At 38.0% G+C, this 21699-nt stretch overlaps 1 protein-coding gene across 15 annotated transcripts in view; it reads left to right on the forward strand.

The window, feature by feature from the left end:
- Positions 1-21699, forward strand: part of CFAP221 (cilia and flagella associated protein 221) — a 96357-nt gene that overhangs the window by 23396 nt on the left and 51262 nt on the right. For 13 of the 15 annotated variants that reach the window (XM_011366087.2, XM_011366088.2, XM_023534140.1 and 10 more), the window contains 6 exons: positions 8054-8157; positions 13452-13611; positions 16157-16277; positions 16361-16472; positions 16668-16776; positions 19598-19685. In XM_011366087.2, coding sequence (XP_011364389.1) covers positions 8054-8157; positions 13452-13611; positions 16157-16277; positions 16361-16472; positions 16668-16776; positions 19598-19685 — 694 coding nt within the window. Of the gene's footprint in view, positions 1-8053; positions 8158-12686; positions 13144-13451; positions 13612-16156; positions 16278-16360; positions 16473-16667; positions 16777-19597; positions 19686-21699 lie in introns of those variants that run through there. The other 2 variants (XM_011366090.2, XM_023534141.1) reach the window with 2 other exon arrangements.

Genomic DNA, 21699 nt, shown 5'->3' on the forward strand with positions numbered 1-21699 from the left:
CTAAAATGGGGAAAGCCAATACTGACCTTATTTAAGTCTAGCTAGAAAATCGTAATACTCTGCTCTTCTCGCTTAAATTTTGTGCAAGTTTGATTTGGAAAATTGCTAAATCGGTTTGCATAGGACTAAGGGATAGAGCAGCACAAATTTATGATCAGCATCTAGAGCAAATAAAAGTGGGTATCAGGGCAGTAATTAAAGGTGGAGTATTTTTCTTGTTTAGGGTCTTCTAGTCTTTGTATAAATTCTTGGAATGATTCATTAAATTCAACGGCATATACATTTTGTGGCTTCAATGAAATTAAGTATTATGGACGAAACAGTAAGAAGCTTTAAAATATTGTTATAAAAGCAAGCATGGATTAATTCTCAAGTCTAATATTTAAGAATATAACATAAAGAGTTTAAGTGTTTAGCTAAAGCACATGCTTAGAAGCAGCAAAGGCAAAAACTGTGGATGTCTTTTGGTCCTGGAGATACACCCCTAAACAAAAAGTGTTTTCCAGGCGCTTGTCTTCCTTGTATGGTTTATACAGACGTCAAATCTCACACCAGACACTGCACATGCAGCCACATTTGGTCACTGCTGCTGCTCTGATGCCCAGCATCACAGGTTTGTAATACCTACCCCCCCACCCCCACACTCACACACACACACACACGCACGCTTTTAATACGGTTTCTAGAATGTGATTATTTAATGCTTGTCAAAATATTTAAAATAGAGTAACTAGCAACCAGTCAACTGAATCGTGACTGTTTTTCTTAAAAAGCTGCTTTCTCTTACGTATGCCCCAAATCTCTCACGACAAAATCTTATATACTGCAATTTCAAACCCAAAGTATTTAAATTTAAGTTGCTTTGCTTTAAAATTTTATTTCTTATTCCACTGCCCAGTGATCTTTTTGATCTAATAATTGCTGGTGGGTAAGCCACAAGGACTAGTAAGCTGGCAGCTGGTGTCTTGTGAGCTGTTTCAGGCCAAACATCATTATAGGTCATTTAGCTCCAAGGAAATATGATCTGAATATAATCAGCATATGCTTCTTCCCTCTATTCCAAAAGAGGAAAAAGCTATCAGTAGTTTTAGTGTATCTTATTTTCTCCCAATAAATGCTATGTTTCTCTCAACAAAAAAAGTAACCAGTCTGCAGGAGACTTTTCATCTCCCTTCCCGTCACAATATTGCTGCTTCCTTTCCCTTTAATGTGACTCTCCCAGATGCCAGATCTCCCTGTTCTCTGACCTCTAGCCACAGGACCTGCTCTAACTCAAATGAGCTGCTCTTGAATTTTCTTCCTTACCCTGCATTACCCCACATGGACTGCAACTCTGGTGAGTTGTAAAGTCCTATTTTCTATAAAATGTATTTTTTATGTTAGTATTTTAAGTGAAATTAATTTTAAAAGGTATTTTATACTGTATAATTCCACTTATATGAGCTATCTAGAGTAGTCAAATTCAGAGATAGAAAGGAGAAGGCTGGTTGCCAGAAAAGCGGGGAGGGGAGATGGAAAGTTACTGTTTAATGCATGCAGAGTTTGTTTTACAAAATGAAAAAAGTCCTGTGAATAGATGGTGGTGATGGTGGCACAGCAATGTGAATGTACTTAACGCCACTGAAGTGTACGTTTTAAAATGGTTAAAATGGTGAACTTTATGCTATGTATATTTTATTGCAGTTCTTTTAAAAGATGTTTTTGAAATATGAATAAGGTATGTACTATCTGTGCAGATGACAGATAGTGTCACTTGGTCACCTCTAACTTTTTCTGAATTCACTTCCTTTCCAGCCCCCCGGAGAAATGCCTTAACTTCTTTTTCCAAGCACACAACCATGGCCTCAACTAATTCTGCTTGTTTCCTAGTGTTTTCGCCAGAATTCCACCTTTTCCTAAACTACTAAGGCATGGATGAGGGAAGGGATGGGGGCAGTTTTACCAACAGGAAGGACTAGGTAAAGTTGAGGAAGGAATTGAACCACGAGGGAGAAAGGGGTCAAAGGCCAAGCCAGCAAGAGAAGAACATCCAGCCTCTCTGACTCTGACTCTTTATTGGTCTCTGCCTCTACTATTGGGTTAAGCTTAGTCTAAACTGAGAGTGATGCTTAGTTCTCTAGGCATATAAAATAATTAAACACCTGTTACGTGAACATTTCTTTATGAAAATATGTTTGTCTTTATTTCACTATGTCATTAAGAATCATGATGAGTCCACTATGCTTCTGGTTTGAGGCCCCAATCCCAGTGAGATTATGTCTTTGAAAAATAAGATAAACAGCATATGAAAGTTCATAAAAATATAAATTATCTTAGATAAAAGGGCCTACTTTGAAATCTGAAACATAATTTACCCTCAGCTCTTTATATCTTTTCAAATTCTTGCCCATTTGTTTGGGTGTCGGGGGTCCAACTTATTAGGCAACTAATCATTATGTCTGCCTACTTTCTGTTTTTGTTGGTCACTTTCTGAATACAGCAATTTACATCTAAAGTTTAAGTAAAAATAACTGTCCAATCCCCAGATTTCCTCCTTTCTCTGTGTGTGTGTGCATGCCAGTACTTCAGGGGAGGTTGGTAACATTTGAGAAAAGGTTTTGAGATTTTATAGACCTTTCTTGCTGATGGACTAATTACAAGAAATATCTTCTAAAAAGCTCAACATATAAAGCACAAAGGGATTAGTTTCAAAGTGAATGTCACTAGAGAAGAAGACTGCATTGCAAAAGATGAGGTGTCATTAGCTATTCCTTAATCTTAGAGACCTAGGAGAGCTAATATAGTATAGCAGTTAAAGGCTCAGGTTCTGGAGACCTGGCTTTAATTCCCAGCTCACTTCTTATTAACTGTGTAACCTTGGACCTTCCTATATGTCAGTTTATTTATCCATAAAATGGGCATAGTAATAGTACTTAACCTCCTAGGGTTGTTAAGAGGCTTAACTGAAATACAAGCACAGTGACTAGTACATATTAAGGGCTAGAACAACAGCAACAATCAAAAGACTTTAAAATTGCTAAATTAAGATTGCAATCAAAAATAGGGTAAGGTAATAATAATTCACTAAAGGAGAAATGAGGTGTGGAGGAGAGAATGATGTTTGGGTTCATTTTTTTATTGCTGTGTAACAAACCACCCTAGAAATAGTGGCTTAAAATAAGAACAACATTTCTTATTTTTTATTTTTATTTCTTTTTTGCTCATGTATCTACAACTTGGGCATGGCTTCATTAAAGAAGGCCCAGCTTTGCTCCATGTAGAGTTAGCTGAGGCTGCTTGCCTGAGGCTGAAAGACCCCCTTCCAAGATGCTAGCCCTTGTCTGGGAGCTCAGCTGGGCTGGGGGCTGGGAACCTTGGTTCGCTCCATGTAGACCTCTCCACAGGCTGCTTGGGCTTCCTTACAACATGATGAGTACGTTCCAGAAGGAGTATCCCAAGAGACATGGAGATGACAGTTTCTTAGGCGTGGCCTTAAGAAATGGTATAGCATCATTTCCACTATCTTCTAGTGGTTAATAGTCAGGGAAGCCAGATGCTGGGAAAGGACACACAGACTCACCTCTCAATGGAAGGAGCGTCCAAGACTTTCTAGACTGATTTTAAAACTTGCCACAATGTGTAGTCCCAAAGCTTGACCAGACTCCATTTTTTTCATGAATCTTGTATACATTTGGAAGGGAAAGAATATCAGACAAATCACTGCCATCTAAATCTTTTGATCTATAAGTGATGTCTCTATCAATGAGCAGTTGACAAAAGACAAATTTTACTACACTGACATATCGTAGTCTGTGTGATAGTTTAAATCACCCACACATCTCTGTGGGCAGACTTCCCTTTGTCTTGATGGTGTTTCCTTCAACTCTTACAGACTCATAACAGCTGGTGGCTAATTTATTGTGCCACCTGAGTCCTGTGTCTTGTAATAAGTTAGAATCTATCACGCTCATTGTCAGTTAACCTTCATTCTCCAAAAAGGAGTCAAACCCAATTTATGATAAGATAAGCCTTCTCGTTCCCCTCTCTTGACATTGAGATTTTTGAATTAGGGAAGAAATTTGCTTTTTGTTATCCACAATAAGTTCACAAGATCATTCATTCTCTCAAACAATCCTTGACTGTTCCTTGAGAAACACAATGTTAAATTTTAGGGTAAATGTGAAAATAATATTAGAGTAACTTAAAAAAACAAATGTTATATAATTAACTGGAAACTAATGTGATATCTGGCCCTTTACTAGCATTTATTAAGAGAAGGGACAAGAAAGATATTTGAATTTACATTAAATTATAATATTTACTTACTGTAAGGCAAATTCATACTCTCTTCTTATAGGCACACACTTTGTACATGATCATAATGTAAGTCTGGTATTTTTAAGATTTGAATTAGATTTTATCCAAAATAGGGAATAATTCTTTTAAAGTACTTAATATATTTTTATATATAGCCTTAGCATAATTGATAAAATGTTTAATTAATAAAGCAACAGGGATAGAAGTTGTGGTTGCCTCCAAAAATACTAACTTCTCTCTGCTTTAGGATTTTAATTGGCGCCTCCTATTAGTTATAGAAGAACTCTAATTCAGGTTCCTATTTGCTTCTGAGGAATAACAAGTATAAGATGTGGATATTCATGTTTCTTCATTGTAGATCAATTTTAACAATAGGAATTTAGGTTTGAATTTTTAATTCTCCCCAGAATGTAATGGAATTCTGTTTCTTCAGATATGTTTCTTTAGTTTATAAACTAAACTTTATATCTGCCAAAATTCCTTTTCACTTAAATTTTTCTGTCCTTGATTTATGATTATGGTACCATCCACACTAATTTGGCATCTGTAATATTGAACACCAGCAATGAAAGCAAAGTTCAGTGATTCCACTGAAATTTATGTTACTTGTGCTGCTGTATTCCCTTCTGAATCGAGGTACTTGGAATTTTATGCTCTTAAGGAATTGTTTGTTTTTCCAAACTGGTTAATGCATCAGGAATTTGACTTCATGTAATCATCATTAAACAAATACTCTTGACACCTTTTCTGTGGGAATTATCAGAGTGGCTGAAATGTGGGCATATCTGAAAAGCCCCAGCAGTTTTTGTTTTAGTTTGTTTTAGTTTAGGAAAATGCAAACATGTAGCTTTTAGCAGAAGATCACTGAGCTGCTCTGGGGCAGCTCAGGGCAGACCCCTGGGGTTACAGACCAGAGGGCCATGCAGCTCTTGTGGCTGTGTGAGTCACTGGCCTCATCTTCAGAAACCATGTTTGGGCGGTTTAACACTTCACATTGACCATTTCCCAAGGCTGCTTACATCTTGAGTGGCATCTGTACCTGGTAATGTTAGTTTTGCCTACTCAGCGCCATAGAGTAAGTAACTGATGCTCAGTGGGGCCTGAGAGTCTGTTAGGTTGAATTGCCTTGAAAATGTCATGACATTTATGTACCCTGTGTTTCAGAATTAAGAAGCATCTCAAAGAGTTAAGATGGACTGGATACTTCTGGTGGAGCCTGAGTTAAGACAGGATTTATGAGTTTCATAAAACAAAAAGCAAAAACAAAAACAAAAACAAATCCTCTGGAATGTGCATCTCACTGTTGGCCGAATAGAATACTTTGATAACCCTTATCTAGAATTTATACCAATAGATGTAACTGACAAAATTAATACCTAGAATTTACAAATTAATAAGAGAACAGAACAATCTAATAGAAAAATGGGCAAAAGATGTGCATGGGCAATTCACAGAAGAGTAAACACAAATGAATATATGAATAGAAGGTCAATCTCAAAGAAATGAAAATGAAAACAAAATGAGATTCCATCATGTTAGAAGAAATAAAAATTTCTGAAAATCCTGTGTTGTAAGCAACAGGAACTCTCATATGTGCTATGGAAGTATGATTTAGTAAGAGAGCTTTGGAGAACATTTTGGCCATATCTAGTATAGCGGATATTTTTACTTTACAAGGATTCCATTTTTTGGGTATACCTAGAGTAGCTCTGTTACAGACACATAAGGAGTCACACACAAGAATTGTCATTGCCACATTGCAATAGTGACAGAGTGCAAACCTAAATGCCCTACAGCAAGAGAATAGATAAATAAAGTGTGAGACAGGCATCCTCATCACAAGTTAAAATGAATGACTAGAACTTCATGTATCATCATTAATAAATCTTAAAAGCATGGTGGTAAGCAAAATTAGCAAGTTTTCAAACAAGATTGTTGGAAACTACAATATTATATATTTTGTGGGTACATACATATGCAGTGATATTATAAAAATATATGAGAATGATAGTGAATATAGGGTAGGGGGTCATCCCTGGGGAGGAAGGAGGGGAGTAGAGGACAGGAGATGGGTATACAGGGAGCTTCAACTGTTCTGCAAATAGTTTATTTGAAAATAAAACATTGATTTACCCATAGCAAAAGATGTGATAGGGCATGGTAGATAAAGGGATCTTTATTTTATTATTCTCTATATAATAAAAACTTTATATTTGGAAAAATTTTTTAAAAGTAATGAATTTAAAGCCATATAAAAATGTTCTTGGCTAATGTAATTAAATTAATTAATTTATTTGTAGCAAGAGAAAATGACCAAATTTAATACATACACATATATGGGAACACCATGTACATGAGAGAGTCAGAGACTCTGCATGCAGGAGAGGTCCCAGCGTAATTTTAAAAACCACATTTGAACTATACAGTATCCCTTGAATTGCTACTGAATAAGACTGACTTCACTTAGCTGCAGCAAATATTTATTGAGTGTTTAGTCTCTGCGAGACTCTGGGATTTTGTTGACGTTACTCTGGAGAAGCAAGTAGACTCAGCTCTGCCTTCATAGGACTTAACAGTCTCCCAGGTAGACTGGCGTTGGGCAGGTAAGGAAGCGGGTCATGATGGGAAAAGTCCCTAGACGACTAGGTCTGGATGGGCACCACCCAGAAGTCAGTGTAGGAGCTGGCCTGGCAGCTCTGCTCAAACTGATCGCAGTCACGATCTCCCAGGAGTATGAACTGGGAAATAGGAGGGGGAAGGGCAGTTGGCTGAGAGATCCTCATCCAAAGAGTTAAGAAGTAGTGAGCAGCCACTGGACAGGAGGATATGATGGGCCATGAAGGCACGGGAGTTATGAGGTGGAGAAGGGAGGCGATAAAGAAAGAAAGGACAGAAGGCATGGCTGGGTCACTTAAAGAAGGAGCTCAACACGCTCCTACCAAAGGCACCCAGATAACCTGCCCCAGCTCTGTGTAGGATGCCAGTGACAGCTAGAAAACTCTGCTGCTCCAGGCCTTGCTCATCCCACAAGCTCTGGCCAACCTGGGAATGGCCTGATAGCAGGAAGGACATGAGGAGATACTTGGGGCTATCTGAGAAATACCACTGCAGAACTCTTGTGGTGCTGTAAGTGATAGCTTCAAGCTACCCAGAAGTTGGCCTCATCTTGGGTGAGAGAGCACTTCTGATTATATAGACCCTCTGTGGGTCCCTACTGGTTTTTGGACCTCTAACCAAATAATTTCAATCAAATACAACCCAAAGTATGGTTTCTTTGACACAGCCTAGTTCTCAGCTCTGTAAAGGGGGAGTCTTCCCAGCTTCTGTAAGGCCTGCATATTCAGTGGTCCTTAGGTTCCTTGGGGCCTGGTGTGTGGCAGAGATACCTTTCCCCTGTGACTATGATTATCCAATAGGCAACAAGGACAGAGGTGTTTGGAGCACTCAGGACAGCCGACCACCATTAAATCCTGGTTCTGTCACTAGCCATGTCACTTACACTCTCTTGTGCTTCAGCTTCCTGATCTATAAGTGGGGAGATCATAGTACCACCAGATAGTATTAGAATAGTTACTGTCTGGGAAATGTGTAGGAGAGCTGACACCCAGGAATTACTGTATTGGTGTTAACTGTCATCATTGTTGTGGTTATTTATTATATAACTTGAGTCTCTATTCTTTGATACCAAAATAGCTAGTTTTAAAGAAAAATGATATTTTCCATTTTTCTTTTTTTTCTTTTTTCTTTCTTTCTGCAGCAAAATATATGTTATTCCTTTGCAGTGCAGCTGCCCTATAGATTTTGAGTTTCGTGTTACTTTGATTCAGTCTCATCAAGCCTTTACCATTGAGCCAACATCAGGTAAGAGAGTCAACATTTCAAGTTTCCAGTTTCCTTAGAGTTCTTAACTTAAAGAGGATTTGAAGAGTAAATCTCAAGTTAAAAAAGAGAATAAATCACATTTGAATATGTTACTTTCAAATGGCAAGAGTAACAGATTTTACATATCTGACATAGTGCCCATTGGAATTGGACACTTGGGGATCAGACACTTGGGATCATTTGTGTCATGTAGATAATTTATTATAGCGTCCAGATAAATTTTTTCCGAGGTCAAAACTTGAAATCAAAAGTTCATTCTAAATTGGCTCTTGCTACCTCCTGGGTTTTGTATTTACCTTTTAATTCAATTTCAGATAAAATGGGAATATTATTTTTTTTGAGCTTTCAGAATCTTAGTGAAGTGTCTAATGAATTGCCTCATGGTGTGGACATGCCCCAAAAGACATGGATCCCGATGCTGCTCAGGACCTTTGAAAGTGAAATCTCTACCTGAAGTGCTTTCTGCTCCCCAGTTTCTGTCTCTTTAGGTTTGAGATTTAAAAATCTGTCCACAGTGGTCTGCTGTGAATACCAAAATAAGTTTTGGTTTTAAATGTTTTGGTAGTTATCCATTTGTGTCCTGATCTTTCATCATCACAAGAATATATTGTGTCCAACAAATGAGGGTTCAAAGCAGAAACTTTGAATTACTTCTAAATTATGAAATGTATGTAGATTGTTTCCTAGACAACAGGGTCCATTCTGAGATTTTGAAATACAATGTAGCTACTATTTACATTGAAAAAAGTAGGACTTGATTCTCTTTCTAGAGAAAACTTTATTATTTTTAAGCTTTAAAAAGAAAATAAGTGGCTACCAAAATTATACTAAACAAGATATTATTTCTGCTTTTAAGTATAGTTGACGTTCTCACAATAGGCCTTTTGGTAGAATAATGATAGTAACACGTAACAATACGTGGGCACTATTCTAATCTAAGATATGTATAATCTGTACCACAACCATGTAAGATCTACAATTATTATTTCTATTTTATAGACAGAGAAATGAGGCACAGAGGGGTTCAATAACTCATCTAAGGACACTCACTAGTATGTGGCAGAGGTGGGATTTGAACCCACTCAGTCTAGTTCCAAAGTCTGCGTACTGCCTCATAAAGTGCAAATTGAATTTTCACCTTAACTCTGGAGAGGCAATGAAAAATTAACCTAAGAGGTGTGTCAGTAAAGTGAGCTGGCTCTTGTGATCTTGGTCTAGACTCTAGTTAGCGAAATAAAGATTGTAACAAGAAAGAGGAGGTAATTCTGCCCCATCCTGGGCTGTCAGACTACACTGGACCTCTGGGGTTGTCCCTGAGAGCCACATTGTAAGACGGATCCACATAAGACCCAGTGAAAGGACATCAGAGTCAGTGAAGGAATGGGGACTGTTGGCTTCAAAAAGAGAAAAAAGAACTGGAGGCAGATTAGCGGGGTCAATAATGAGAGTCACTGTGGTATGGAAAGGAATGGGCCTGTGCCTTGTGGCTCCAAAGGGTAGAACTAGAACCTGTGCATCACCAGAGACATCCAAAGATGAATTTGTTGCTTATCAGTTAGCTGGTTCACCATCGCTGAAGACTGATAGAAATGTTACAGAGGGGAGTCAAACATCAGATGGGGACTTAGACTAGGTCAGTGCCCCAGAATGTTGAACAGTTGTGGAAACTATCATGCTCAGGGACCTACACCCAATGATTAGGTTTGGTAGCTTGAGAGAAGTCTGGTTTTCTGTTCTTGTAACAAGAACCTCCAGGTCATTCTTATATGGACATTCCTCAGAGTAGTGTTTGGGGATCACTGGACTAGTTTCATCCATAGGGTCCTGCCTCGCCTGATGGTCTATAATTCTATTAAGTTCTGTAGGCAAAAGAGAACTACTGATATTTCTGAGTAGTCTAGATTGGAAAAAAATTTAGGAAGGCCAGCGTAGCTGCAGCGTGCAGGTGTGACCAAGATGGTGACAAACAGGAAATTGTTGTGTTGGGAATGAAATAACTTAGGTCTCGAAAGCCTGAATAAGGCTGGTGTCAGCTGCCAGGAAAAGGAACGGAAAATTTGGGAGAAAGCTAGGGATTATTTTCTTCTCTTCCCATTTTATAGATTAGAAAACTGAGCCTCAAATAAAGTAAGCAAGTGAAGTCACAGAGCCCATGGAAGCCCGTGGGAGGCCCGCCAAGAGTGTGAGACAGGGTCTGTGTGTTCTCTGGGTCCTTTCTTTGTCAGAACACCCTGAGCACCAGTGGTGGCCTACAGTTGTCCCAGTGGGTGACATGTGATTCACAGGGCTGAGTCAGGTGGAAGGAACACCTTGAAGCCGTCCCTTCTGTAATCCAGTGAATCGAAAAAACTGTTAGAATTTGTCAACACCTTCTTCATGGACAATTTTTAAACTATGTTGCTAATAAATTCCCAACAGAGGCTTAGAGAGATTAAGAAGTTTACCCAAAATCACACAGCTGGTGAAATCCTAAATTTCAAAGGTTCAGACCAATACTTACTAACTTTTCAGACATGTGCGAGAATGATCTGTACTTTCTGAGATTTTTGAAGGTAGTTCTTGAGAAAACATGACAACACTGTAATAACATTATATGGACATGTAAGAAAAGGAATTAAAAATTATCCCCGTCCTGGGCCTTACTGCTCTAACAAATTATATACTTTTATAGTTCCATCTCCTTTTAGTAACTGCCTGTCTATATGCACGTTTTACATAATTGTAATCATGGCAAAAATATAGTGATATTTTCTGGTGACTTCGTTTATTATTATAGCATTTTTTAGTGTTGTTACATTTTTTTCATAATTCTCACTTTATTAACAAACTAGGGTTTTCTTAGCCTTTAGTTTATTTCTAAGTTTTGTTCTCTCTCTCTATCTATCTCTCTCTACCCGCTACCTCTCCCTGTCCACTATCCCTGCCCTGTGATTTAACATTGTCTCTGGTTAGATTAAGGGTAGTGATCTGAAACTGGCCCCAGATGTAATTGAACTGAAGCCGTAAAATCATGGTTTGGGTTTTTTGTTGTTGTTGTTGTTGTTGTTGTTGTTGTTGTTGTTGTTGTTGTTTTAACTAAGTAGTAAATTTGGAGGTGCTCGTCTCACTTTTAAAACATGATACATACTCTCATTTCTCCCACCATTAATTTTTGTCAAGCAGTAAGCTATGACTGCTTGGCACACCTTTTATAGATGTTAACATTTGACAATCAGCTGCAACCAAGTTCCTTTAACAGAGCTGTGTTAACTGGTATCCCTGTTAATGGAAAAAGCAGTATATGCTGGTTGCCTAGGCTGCAGCTCCAGTATACTTTATGTGTTAGGTCTGGGCTGGGAGCACTTAAAAATAAATCAGCCAGGTCAAGGCAAACATTAATCCTTGCTCCAGAGCTGTTCTTATTTTTTTTAAGTTAATGAACTGGAGCAGAAGCAATAGAATGTTCTTAGCCTAAAGCCCCCAGCGAATTGCAGGTCAAACGGGTTTACTTCCTGTCAAAGTGGGTGGTCAAGGTATTGCACTCCAGGACATCATGGTGTTTCTTCTATTCAGCTGATCTTTGGTTGACAGATAAAATGGAGGGCTTCTGCTGATTCATGCTCCCCTGCAGTGGTTGTCTCGATATCTTGAGTCACTAGTGAGTGCAATTTAAATATTTTTACTTCTGCTCTCAGGAAATTGACAAATACGTATTTCCGTATCTTCCAGGATCCCTAGCACTGTGCTAGGGATCCTGGAAGATAAAAAGATCTTTGGGGCCTGTTGTATGCTTTAGGGACTTGCAATCTAGTTAGGAGCTTGTAAACACTGAGAGGCAACAATTCAGGCCTTACAGGAATGCTGTAGGGCTGACAGAAGTTTAGAGGAATTGCAGTTTCTATGGATGGAGAGTCAGGAGAAGTTTCATGTAATGTGTAGGTTGACGTAGGCTTTGAAGTTTGGGTTCATTCACTCACTCACAAGTATTTATTGAGCTAGGAACAGTGATGAGGAGGGGCCTGCTTTTGTAAAACTTACATTCGAATCCAGGGGAAGGCAGATGGTAGAGGTAATTTCAGAGAGTAGGATGAAAAAACCGAAAGATCTGGAGAAAGGGCTCTCCAGGCTAAGGGAATAGCAAGTGCCAAGGCCCTGAGGCAGCAGGAGCCCAACGTCTGAGGGTTAGAGTGAAGGCCCCTGTCCTCCTTCAGGTCTCAGCTGCAGCCTCCTCACCAGAGTCCTTTCGGTTCATCCTCTCTCAGAGAAAGTGTCGCATTTTGCTTGCCTCCCTATACCCTGCTTCATTTTTCTTATTGGTATTCATGACATGACTTTATGTTTCACATTCATTTATTTCTTTTTGTTTGCTATCCCCAACTAGAATGTAAACTTTAAGATCTGGGACTTTGTTTTATTTATTGCTCTTTTTTTTTTTAAATCGCTTAAAACAGTGCCTGGCACACAGTAAGTACTGGCTGAATGAAGGATCCATGTGTTTGAGTATAGAGAGCAAGGGAGAGAGTGATGCAAGATTCAGAGGAGGGTTAGATGGGAAAGGTATGTTAGGAATGTATGAGAGAATGTGCAAGGCCTTTGCAAGGAGAAGAAAGACCAGATGCACAGGGCGTAAGGAATCAGCTAGAAAGCAAACCAGAGAGCCTTCTGTGGCAGTCAGAACATTAGCCATTCTCACACTTAGTACATTGATCCTCCCTCTTCTGCCCACCCTCCCTTTCTCCCTTTTACTTCTCTTACATTTGTTGAGCACTTACTATGTTCCAGCCCTGATGCACCAGAGAGATACAAGGGAGGAGGAATAAGGCATGATAGGATATTTGACTTTGAAGGGAGCAGTAGTTCATCTTAAATATTTGAAAGGAAAGAATCGAATTACCCAAAAATATAGGGCACTGAATTATTTGGCAGAAGCTTCTTCATGTGTTCCTACCTTTTCCTTGTTGTTCACCGTGTTAACATTGACATCTGGTAAGTAGTTTAAAGGTTATAGTTCTGGGAAGTCATCTCTGATTCACTAGTGCTGATTGATATGTATATATTTATATAATTGACACAATCAAATAATTATTATGAAGGATTAATGTAGTAATTGGTAAATAATCAATCAATGTAAGCATGTAGAAGTCGATTCATGTGTCTTTAATGAAATGAGTATATAAGGAGAATAGAAATACTTGTGCCTATCCTGGGAAGAACGTACATGTGTGTGTGTCACCCTCTTTGACTGCACTTTGCAGAAGGGAAAGTATCATGTTTCCTCATTTCTCTCCTCTCAGGAATAATTCCAGCTAATGGGAAGATGAATGTGACTGTGAAGTTTACACCTTTTCAGTATGGGATGGCACAAATAAAAATGCAGTTATGGGTTTCACAATTCAACTCTCAACCCTACGAATGTGTCTTCACCGGAACATGCTACCCCAACATGGCTTTAAAGTATGGCGGCTTTGCAGTGTTTTTGTTTATTCTTAAAACTTTTTAAGAATCCAAGCCTTCTGTCCATTTTGTTTTTCTTTCTTGTAACAAAATGCTATCAGAAACTTACTTAAAATATACTTTAAAATATGATGATAATGCATAAACTATCTTTAATGCTTGGAGCAGTAGCTGCTTCTGTCATGAGGAGAAGAGTTCACTGACAAAAAGGGGTCTAGGGTGATACTTACTTTCACTGATGACTACTGGTGTGCTGTTTGAATTTTTGACCATATGTATGTATTACTGTCTATTCAAAAAATTTAAATTATAAAGCCAGAACCACATAACTCTTTTCAAAGTTTCAATATAACATTGTAATTTATTGACTGCCTGCTATATGCATTGTCCGTTGCCAAGCCCTATAGGAAATGGTCCACACCCTGAAGATACCCACAACAGAGGAGCCAAAACAAATTATGTATAACAAGTGACTTCAACATAAGGCAGAAAGAGAAACGTGCCACATCGGAAGATTTAAAGCACCATAAGTGTTCAAGACAGAGTGAAGTTGTGAAATGGCATTAAGTTTTGCTTTGTAATAATTTTTTTCTGAATTTTTTTCCCATTTGAATATGAGCTTGCATTTTAATATCCCAAAATATTTAGTTAATATAAGTTTTTTCTAATATGCACAATTTTTATAAAAGTTAAAAGGAAAATTTGTCACCGTGTAAATACTAATCTTGGAAAATCCTTACAAATATTTTGAAATGATAAAGAAGTAGCTTGATTTTCCTCTTCCCATCACACATAGATACACATCACATATTAACATAATTAGGCATATTAAAAATGGAATAACTAGCTTATGTCAAAAAATGAACTAACTTCATGATTTATTATATATTTATATCATGATTTTCTTCCTATAAATTCAAAGTAGCCTCTATCAACTACAGGGTATCATTGTGGCCTGCTGAACCCAAAGCCTGCAAATAACCACGGTAGAAATAAAGTTATTCAGACAGTAAACAAGTAGCATTGGATATAAGCAAAAAGCTTAATTTTTCTGTTGTCAAATACTGGCTGAGCAGAACGCTGTTTGCCATCTCACGTCAATGTGCTGCAATACGCAACTGGCTTTGTTAAAGACGTCACCTGAGTGGGATTTTTACTTGTATATCCTTCCACAGACGTGTTCTTAACTACACAAGGGCATTGTAAGGAGAAAGTGCCATACAAATGCTGGCATATACAATTCCTAAACTATTATATTTTGGTTTCCCAACTAGAGTTTAGTATCCTCTTTAGCACACTCTTGACATTTTCAAGAACTACGTCTCAAGACTTGCATGTCTCCCCACACTGCAAATAGTCCTATAACATATAAATTCCACCATGAAGGAAAAAAATTATCCTGGCTCCAGTGTTCTCCAAAAGTTTCAGTTTGCTTGTTTTGTTTCAGAATAGGGTGTATGATGGACTTAATTCATGTCCTAAACTTCGCATAGCCAAATTCCACTCAATAAGTCTTTAGCCTGTCACTTTCTTAGGTCCCTTCATTTTTATTGTCAGCACTAGCAATTAGATTTCTTAAGGAAACTTTTTTAACCCTCTCAAAAAATTTTTTGTTGTTGTTTCCTAATATTCACAGCAGAGATGACGTCAAAGCTCCATTGAGATGTGGCTGCTGGGCCACAGCTCACCCCCTAACCAAGCACCTCATCCTTGCACATCACAGCACGCTTGTCAGTGTGCGTCTCACCACAGGACAGGTTCTCCCATGCCATGGACTTGCCAGGGACTTACGTGGGCGATGTTAAATTTGAGATTGCTGGCACGTCACCCATGTTGTGCAGTGGGACCTATTCAGTAGGTGCTCAGCAAATGCATATTGACTGTCAGAATGAATGAATGTTAGCATATCTTATGTCTGTAATATCATGGATGTGTGTAATCTTGTAAAACAAGTATTCAGATATTCTTTCTTAATAGGTAGCACTTATAAACACAACATAGTTCTACAGCATCTTATAATAAATAACTCGAATGGTTTCTATAGGCATGTTGACAGCACTGTTCATACCTACATATATCCAAAGGCAGTTTGCGGTTACAGATAAAGAGCTCAAACGTTAGTCTGAATCACTTTTTGAAAGATCTTACTACAATGGGCATAATTATTATTTTACTGGGAAGATAAATCAATGTAAGATTATTTTTAATGTCGTAAATTTTGCTATTGAAAACCAGCAGCCCAGAAATGAATTATGCTAGACCATGAGAATAATTTACAGCATGTCGTATTTGCCACTTGTTATGTTCTTTGAGCATGTAAGGACAAACAGCCATTGGTAAGTTATTTTTATATAAATGATTATCCTCTGGTATACTGACATTGCATTTATTTTGGTAGACTACTGGTTTAGCACACCAAACAGATTTTCAGTTTAGATATACCAATTAATGGACCGTAAGTCATGGTATTATCAGAAGGAAGATAAAAACAATAACCTTCAGTTGTTGGATTATATACTAATTTAATATCTGTTTTAAACTATAGATTAGAAGAATTTGAAAGATTAAATACTCTCTCTAAGAAAGTAGACGTTCCTCCAGAAAAGACAATGACACAGATAAGTTTTCATCGACCGCCAGCCAAGGCGAAACCCCCAAAGATTAAGGTAAAGTGGGTGGCATGCTAACCATGATGGGAGGAGCGAGAGAAAAGCAAAATAATAAATTTTTCCTCCTGATTTGTTCCCAGGAAATTGAATATCAGAACTTGAGATTTCCAGTAGATTTATCAAATCCATTTGCTGTGGCAACTGTTTTAAACCAAGAACCAGGAAAATTGAAGATAAAAGAATTGAAGGAAGGTAACTAGTTGATCCACCATAAATCAGCACCTGGGCAGGATATGAAAGAATTGTTGCTTGTGGCATTTACTATTTATGAATAACAATAACAAAACTCAGATTGCTGTTAAGTTTTGCCATTAGAAATGTGTTTCTGTCTCGGCAAATGATTCTGATTTGATTACCAGTATAATCATTGTTTGCTCCTGCCCTCAGTTTTGGACCAAGGCAATGAGATTTCAAAAACAAGACAGATGAAGGAAGCACTCTTTGAACAGAAAGTCAGACAGGACACATGTGAAGAGATTGAAAATCACCTTAAGTGGTAAATATGGAACAATTATTTGTACAAGTGACAGCACATTGTTTTTGGTAATGGCTTTTTAATATGAGACAAAATGAAATGTCATAACTTTTTATATTTTATTCTTACCCCCTCCCCAGACCTTCTATTTCAGAATCAAGTTTCTATTGGGAATAAATCAATGTGACTAAATTATGCTCTTTCTTAAGAGTGACCAGACAGTGGCAGAATCCTACCAGGATGCTCCTGTGCCCTGGGTTGTGTGGCCAAGGGGCCTTGTGGATTGTGGGAGGCTGCTCAGATGTGAGACTTCTGCCTTGTGCTCCTTCAATCAAAATGGAACCCTTTTCACAATTTTTACCAGCTCATACCAGGCATATTCATGTATACAGATTCAGCTCAAGCAAATTTTGGAAACTCTTGAAATGAGCTAAAAAAGAGACTCCTGGAAAGGGTCTTTGAGAGGCCACCTTGTCCATGCCCCTGCCCAGGCATTCCCCGCCCTGCCACTCTGCTTGCCTGGGGTGGGTGGTGCCCTGTGTTTCTCATGGACATACCTTCTGCTTCAACTTGAGTCTGTAGTCAAGGTCTGACCTCAGCTAAATAGGAAGTGTGCCAAGTAGCTGAAGAGCATTTTATTTGTTTGTTTGTTTGTTTGTTTGTTTGTTTTTGTAGGTCTGTATTTTTCTCTTTTTAATTATGGTGGCATTGGTTAACAAAATCCAGTAAGTTTCAGGTATTCAATTCAACAGTAAAGCATATATATATTACATTGTGTGTTCACTACCCATAGTTAGATTTCTTACTGTCACCACATACTTGACCTCTTTTACCCCATCTACTGAAGAGCATTTAAAAAAATACTCTTCCTCTATTATAAAAGCACAGTGTCATGCTAGAAAACCTGAAAAATATGTTTTATAAAGTGTAGGGAAGGAAAAATAATCACTAAGATGCAATGACCACTGTTAACCCTGGTGTATTTCCTTTCTTCTGTGCTTCTTTGTAACACAATTGAAATCACATCCTAAATTCAATTTTGAATGCTGTGTTATTCACTTAATATTTTCTCCCAACTTTTTTTATTTGAAAGATTTTAAACCTGCTGTTAATATCCATATAACTTGATGTAGGTTCAGCAATTATTAACATTATGCCACATAAACTTCCCCTTACTTTCTACACACAGACACACAGACACACACACATACACACATACCTGCATGCTCACAAACCTTTTTTTCCTGAGCCATTTGGAAGTAAGTTACAGATATCATGAAGCTTTGTTCCTAAAGACTTTAGCACGTAGCTCCTAAAAACAAGGACATTCACTAACAGTACTATAATCACATCTGAAAAATTTAATAATGACACAGTAATATTATAATAATCAACTATATGCAGATTTACCCAGTTGCTCATTAATGTCCTTTATATTCAGTTTTGTTTTGTTTTGGTTTGGTTTTGGTTTTTGAAGAGGAAAAATCCAAGGTCCAATCTAATATCGTGTAATTTGTATTTAGTTTTCAGGTCTCTTTAGTCTCCGTTAAACTAAAACAGTTCTCCTTAAATCCCCTCCCCTTTTAAAACCATAGCTACTACTTTTTCTTTTTTTTTTTTTTTTTTTTAGGCGAGGCAACCCTTGGTTGACCTCACAGTTTGCAAGTACCTTGTCAAGTTACAATCTCTTATTTTTTGTATTTTTTACGCCTACAGCACCTGGTCTTCCTAGGTGGTCTCTCATCCAAGTGCTAACCAGGCCCGACCCTGCTTAGCTTCTGAGAGCTACTACTTATTTTGAACATGTGCCAGGCTTCATGATAAATACATTATATACTAGAGTTTTTTAAACTGTGGTAAAATTCACAAAACATAAAATACACCATTTTAATAATTTTAAAGCGTACGATGCAGAGGTTTTAGGTATATTCACATGTTGTCTATCCATCAGCATTACTTAATTCCAGAATATTTGCATCACTCCAAAAGGAAACCCCATACTCATTAAGCAGGCACTCCCATTCCCCTCTCCCCCAGCTCCAGTCAGTTGCTAACCTGCTTTTTATCTCTATAGATTTGCCAACTCTGGACACTTCAAGTAAATGGAATCATATGATATGTGGCCTTTTGTAACTGGCCTCTTTCATTTAACACGTTTTCATGGTTCTTCCATGTCATAGCATCTATCAGGACCTCATTCCTTTTTATGGCTGAATAATATTCCATTTTATGGACGTATTAACATTCTGTTTATCCATTTATCCAGTTAATAGTCATTTGAGTGGCTTCCACTTTTTGGTGATTGTGAATAATGCTGCTATGAACATTTATATACAAGTTTTTGTATGACTGTATCTTTTCAGTTCTTTTGAGCATACACCTAGGAGTGGAATTGCTTGGTCATGGGGTAATTCTGTTTAATGTTTTGTGGAGCTGCCAAATTGTTTTCCACCATGGCCAAATTATTTTTATTACCACCAGAAATGTTCAAGCATTCCAGTTTCTCCACATCCTCGGCAATACCAGCTATCTTCTTTTGTTATCATCATCACCATCATCATCCTCATAGTTTGATTTGTATTTCCCTAATGACTAATGATGTTGAACATCCAGACTTTTTATTTATAAATATTTCAGCATGCGTCACTAGAAGATAAACTTGCTTTTGTAGAACACATAATTCATCTTAGTGATGTTGCTGAAGTCTCTACAACTTCTCTCCACATGGAGTCTCCTTCAATATCTCAGCATCCCTTTTTAATTGTAGAGTATAGCTAAGATACTCTATCCTAAAATTAACTATTGTATTCTGATGAGTTCTGGATGTTTTTTTTCTCCCCAGGAGGGTGCACCTTGGTAAAGATCCTGTGTCTTTTAAATTTAGAAAAGACCTTGCTGAAGAGTGGCAAAGAGTAAATGCCAAATACAAGGTCAGAATTACTGTGAATTTGATATCGTTTATTTCACTAATTATTTTTGAATTCCTGCTATATGCAAGTTGCCATATCAGGAGGAAAAAAAAACAAAACTTAAGACTAGTCAAGTTGAGAGGGGAAAAAGTTGATGACAAGTTAATTATTGACTGTAAATCAAGGCTGTCTGTAAATGTCACAAGAGACCTCTACTAAGTACTGGGATAGTGGGGAGGGATTCAGAAGCCAGAGAGGAAAGAGAACTTATCTAATTGGAAAGCTTCCTGGAAGACATGGTATAATTTTGAAAAGTCATAAAGAGAATGAAGGCATTCAATTGAGAGGGAAGGAATGCCTCCATTTTGGGCTGGAACTCTGAGTGTGAAGTGTACCTGTCCCATGATCTGCAAAGCAAGAAGGTAAGAGAGACCCAAAGACAGTGACTGAGAGCCACACCAGAGCCAGATATAAACAAAAAATTCCAAGTCAGAGACATTCAAAGGGGCTGAGCAGAGAGGAGAAAACTGATTGAGAGGGTGGGCTACATCTAGGTCACCAAGGCAGCTCCTGTAGGTTCAGGAAGGGGCAAGTAGAGATGGGGACTCTGGGGCTCTGCAACACCTTTGGGTTCACCATGGCGTGAGACATTGTTACATGCAGGGCAGGTGCAGAGAACACTGGGGACAGGTCCATAGTGGCTGAAGCACAGGACACACAGGGGTCAGAGGAGATAGGACTCAGTAGAGGCTCTGTGTCACAGGGGATTGGACTTGATTGGTAGGGTCATTTATTATATTAGTCAGCTAGGGCTGCCATAACAAATACCACAGACTAGGTGACTTAAACAACCAAAATTTATGTTCTCTCAGTTCCAAAGGCTGGAAGGCCAAAATCAAAGTGTCAGTAGAGTTGGTTCCTCCTGAGGTCTCTCTCGGCTTATAGATGACCATCTTTTCCTGTGCCTTCCCATTGTCTTCTTTCTATGTCTGAATTTCCTCCTCTTATAAGGACATCAGTCACATTAGATTATGGTTCACACAAATTACCTCATTTTAACTTGATTACCTGCCTAAAAACCGTATCTCCTGACGAGGGGTTAGGATTTCAACATTTGAATTTCAGAGAGACACAATTCAGCCATAACACATATATTTAAGCTTGAGAGTGTGAGCTTCCCACTCTCAGCGCTACACACAGTATGGCAGTACTGGGTAGGAGGGATTGGGAAAAACAATGTATCTTGTCAGATATGAATATATTTCTCATGTAGAATACATTTTTCTTCTGAGATTTGGAGTCCAAATCAGATACTTGAATAAATTTGTCCTTTTAAATTTTTCATCAGACAAACAAAAGAATGTAAAACCATTACATTGGTAAATCTTAGCGTTTAGGAAAGGCACGTATTAGATTGGCATTTAAATTTAGTTTGGTATGTTGTTCAGACCCTTTGCACATGATTTTAAAAACAAAATATCAAATATTTTCTGTTAACCCCACAATGGAAGATTTTCTAACTGTTTTAAAGACAAAGGTGATACACACATTCCACAACCAGGTCAATGTGTGAGTTAAGGCTGTAATTACCAGCATGTGATTGACAGAAAAACCCAACCATGTATTCATCTGGAAAGTCTTTTCAGGAAATGCTCATCGTATGTAAGATTCTGTACTGGTAAATAAGGCACGGTCTATGCCCTCAAGAAGGTCGCAGTCCATAAGGGGTGCAGAAACATTGAGATGATGTAAAATATGCTGAATGCGGTGATAGAGCTAAAACTTGTAGATAAATTGGAAAGGAGGGGTGAGGAAAGGGAGAAGATAGAGTGGTTCCTAGGTTTCCAGCTTGGGTGCATCTTGGTCATTTTAAATAATATCTCAAATATGGAAGACAAACTGGCATAAGAGGAATATGAAAAATTTAATTTAGGACACATTACATCTGGGGTGATTTAATTTAGGGCATGTTACATCTGGGGTGACTAGAGGGCATCCAAGTGGCAGCTGAAGGAATAAGTCTGAGCTGGAGACA

The sequence above is a fragment of the Pteropus vampyrus genome, unplaced genomic scaffold (genome assembly GCF_000151845.1).
Source record: "Pteropus vampyrus isolate Shadow unplaced genomic scaffold, Pvam_2.0 Scaffold120, whole genome shotgun sequence".
Taxonomy (NCBI): domain Eukaryota; kingdom Metazoa; phylum Chordata; class Mammalia; order Chiroptera; family Pteropodidae; genus Pteropus; species Pteropus vampyrus.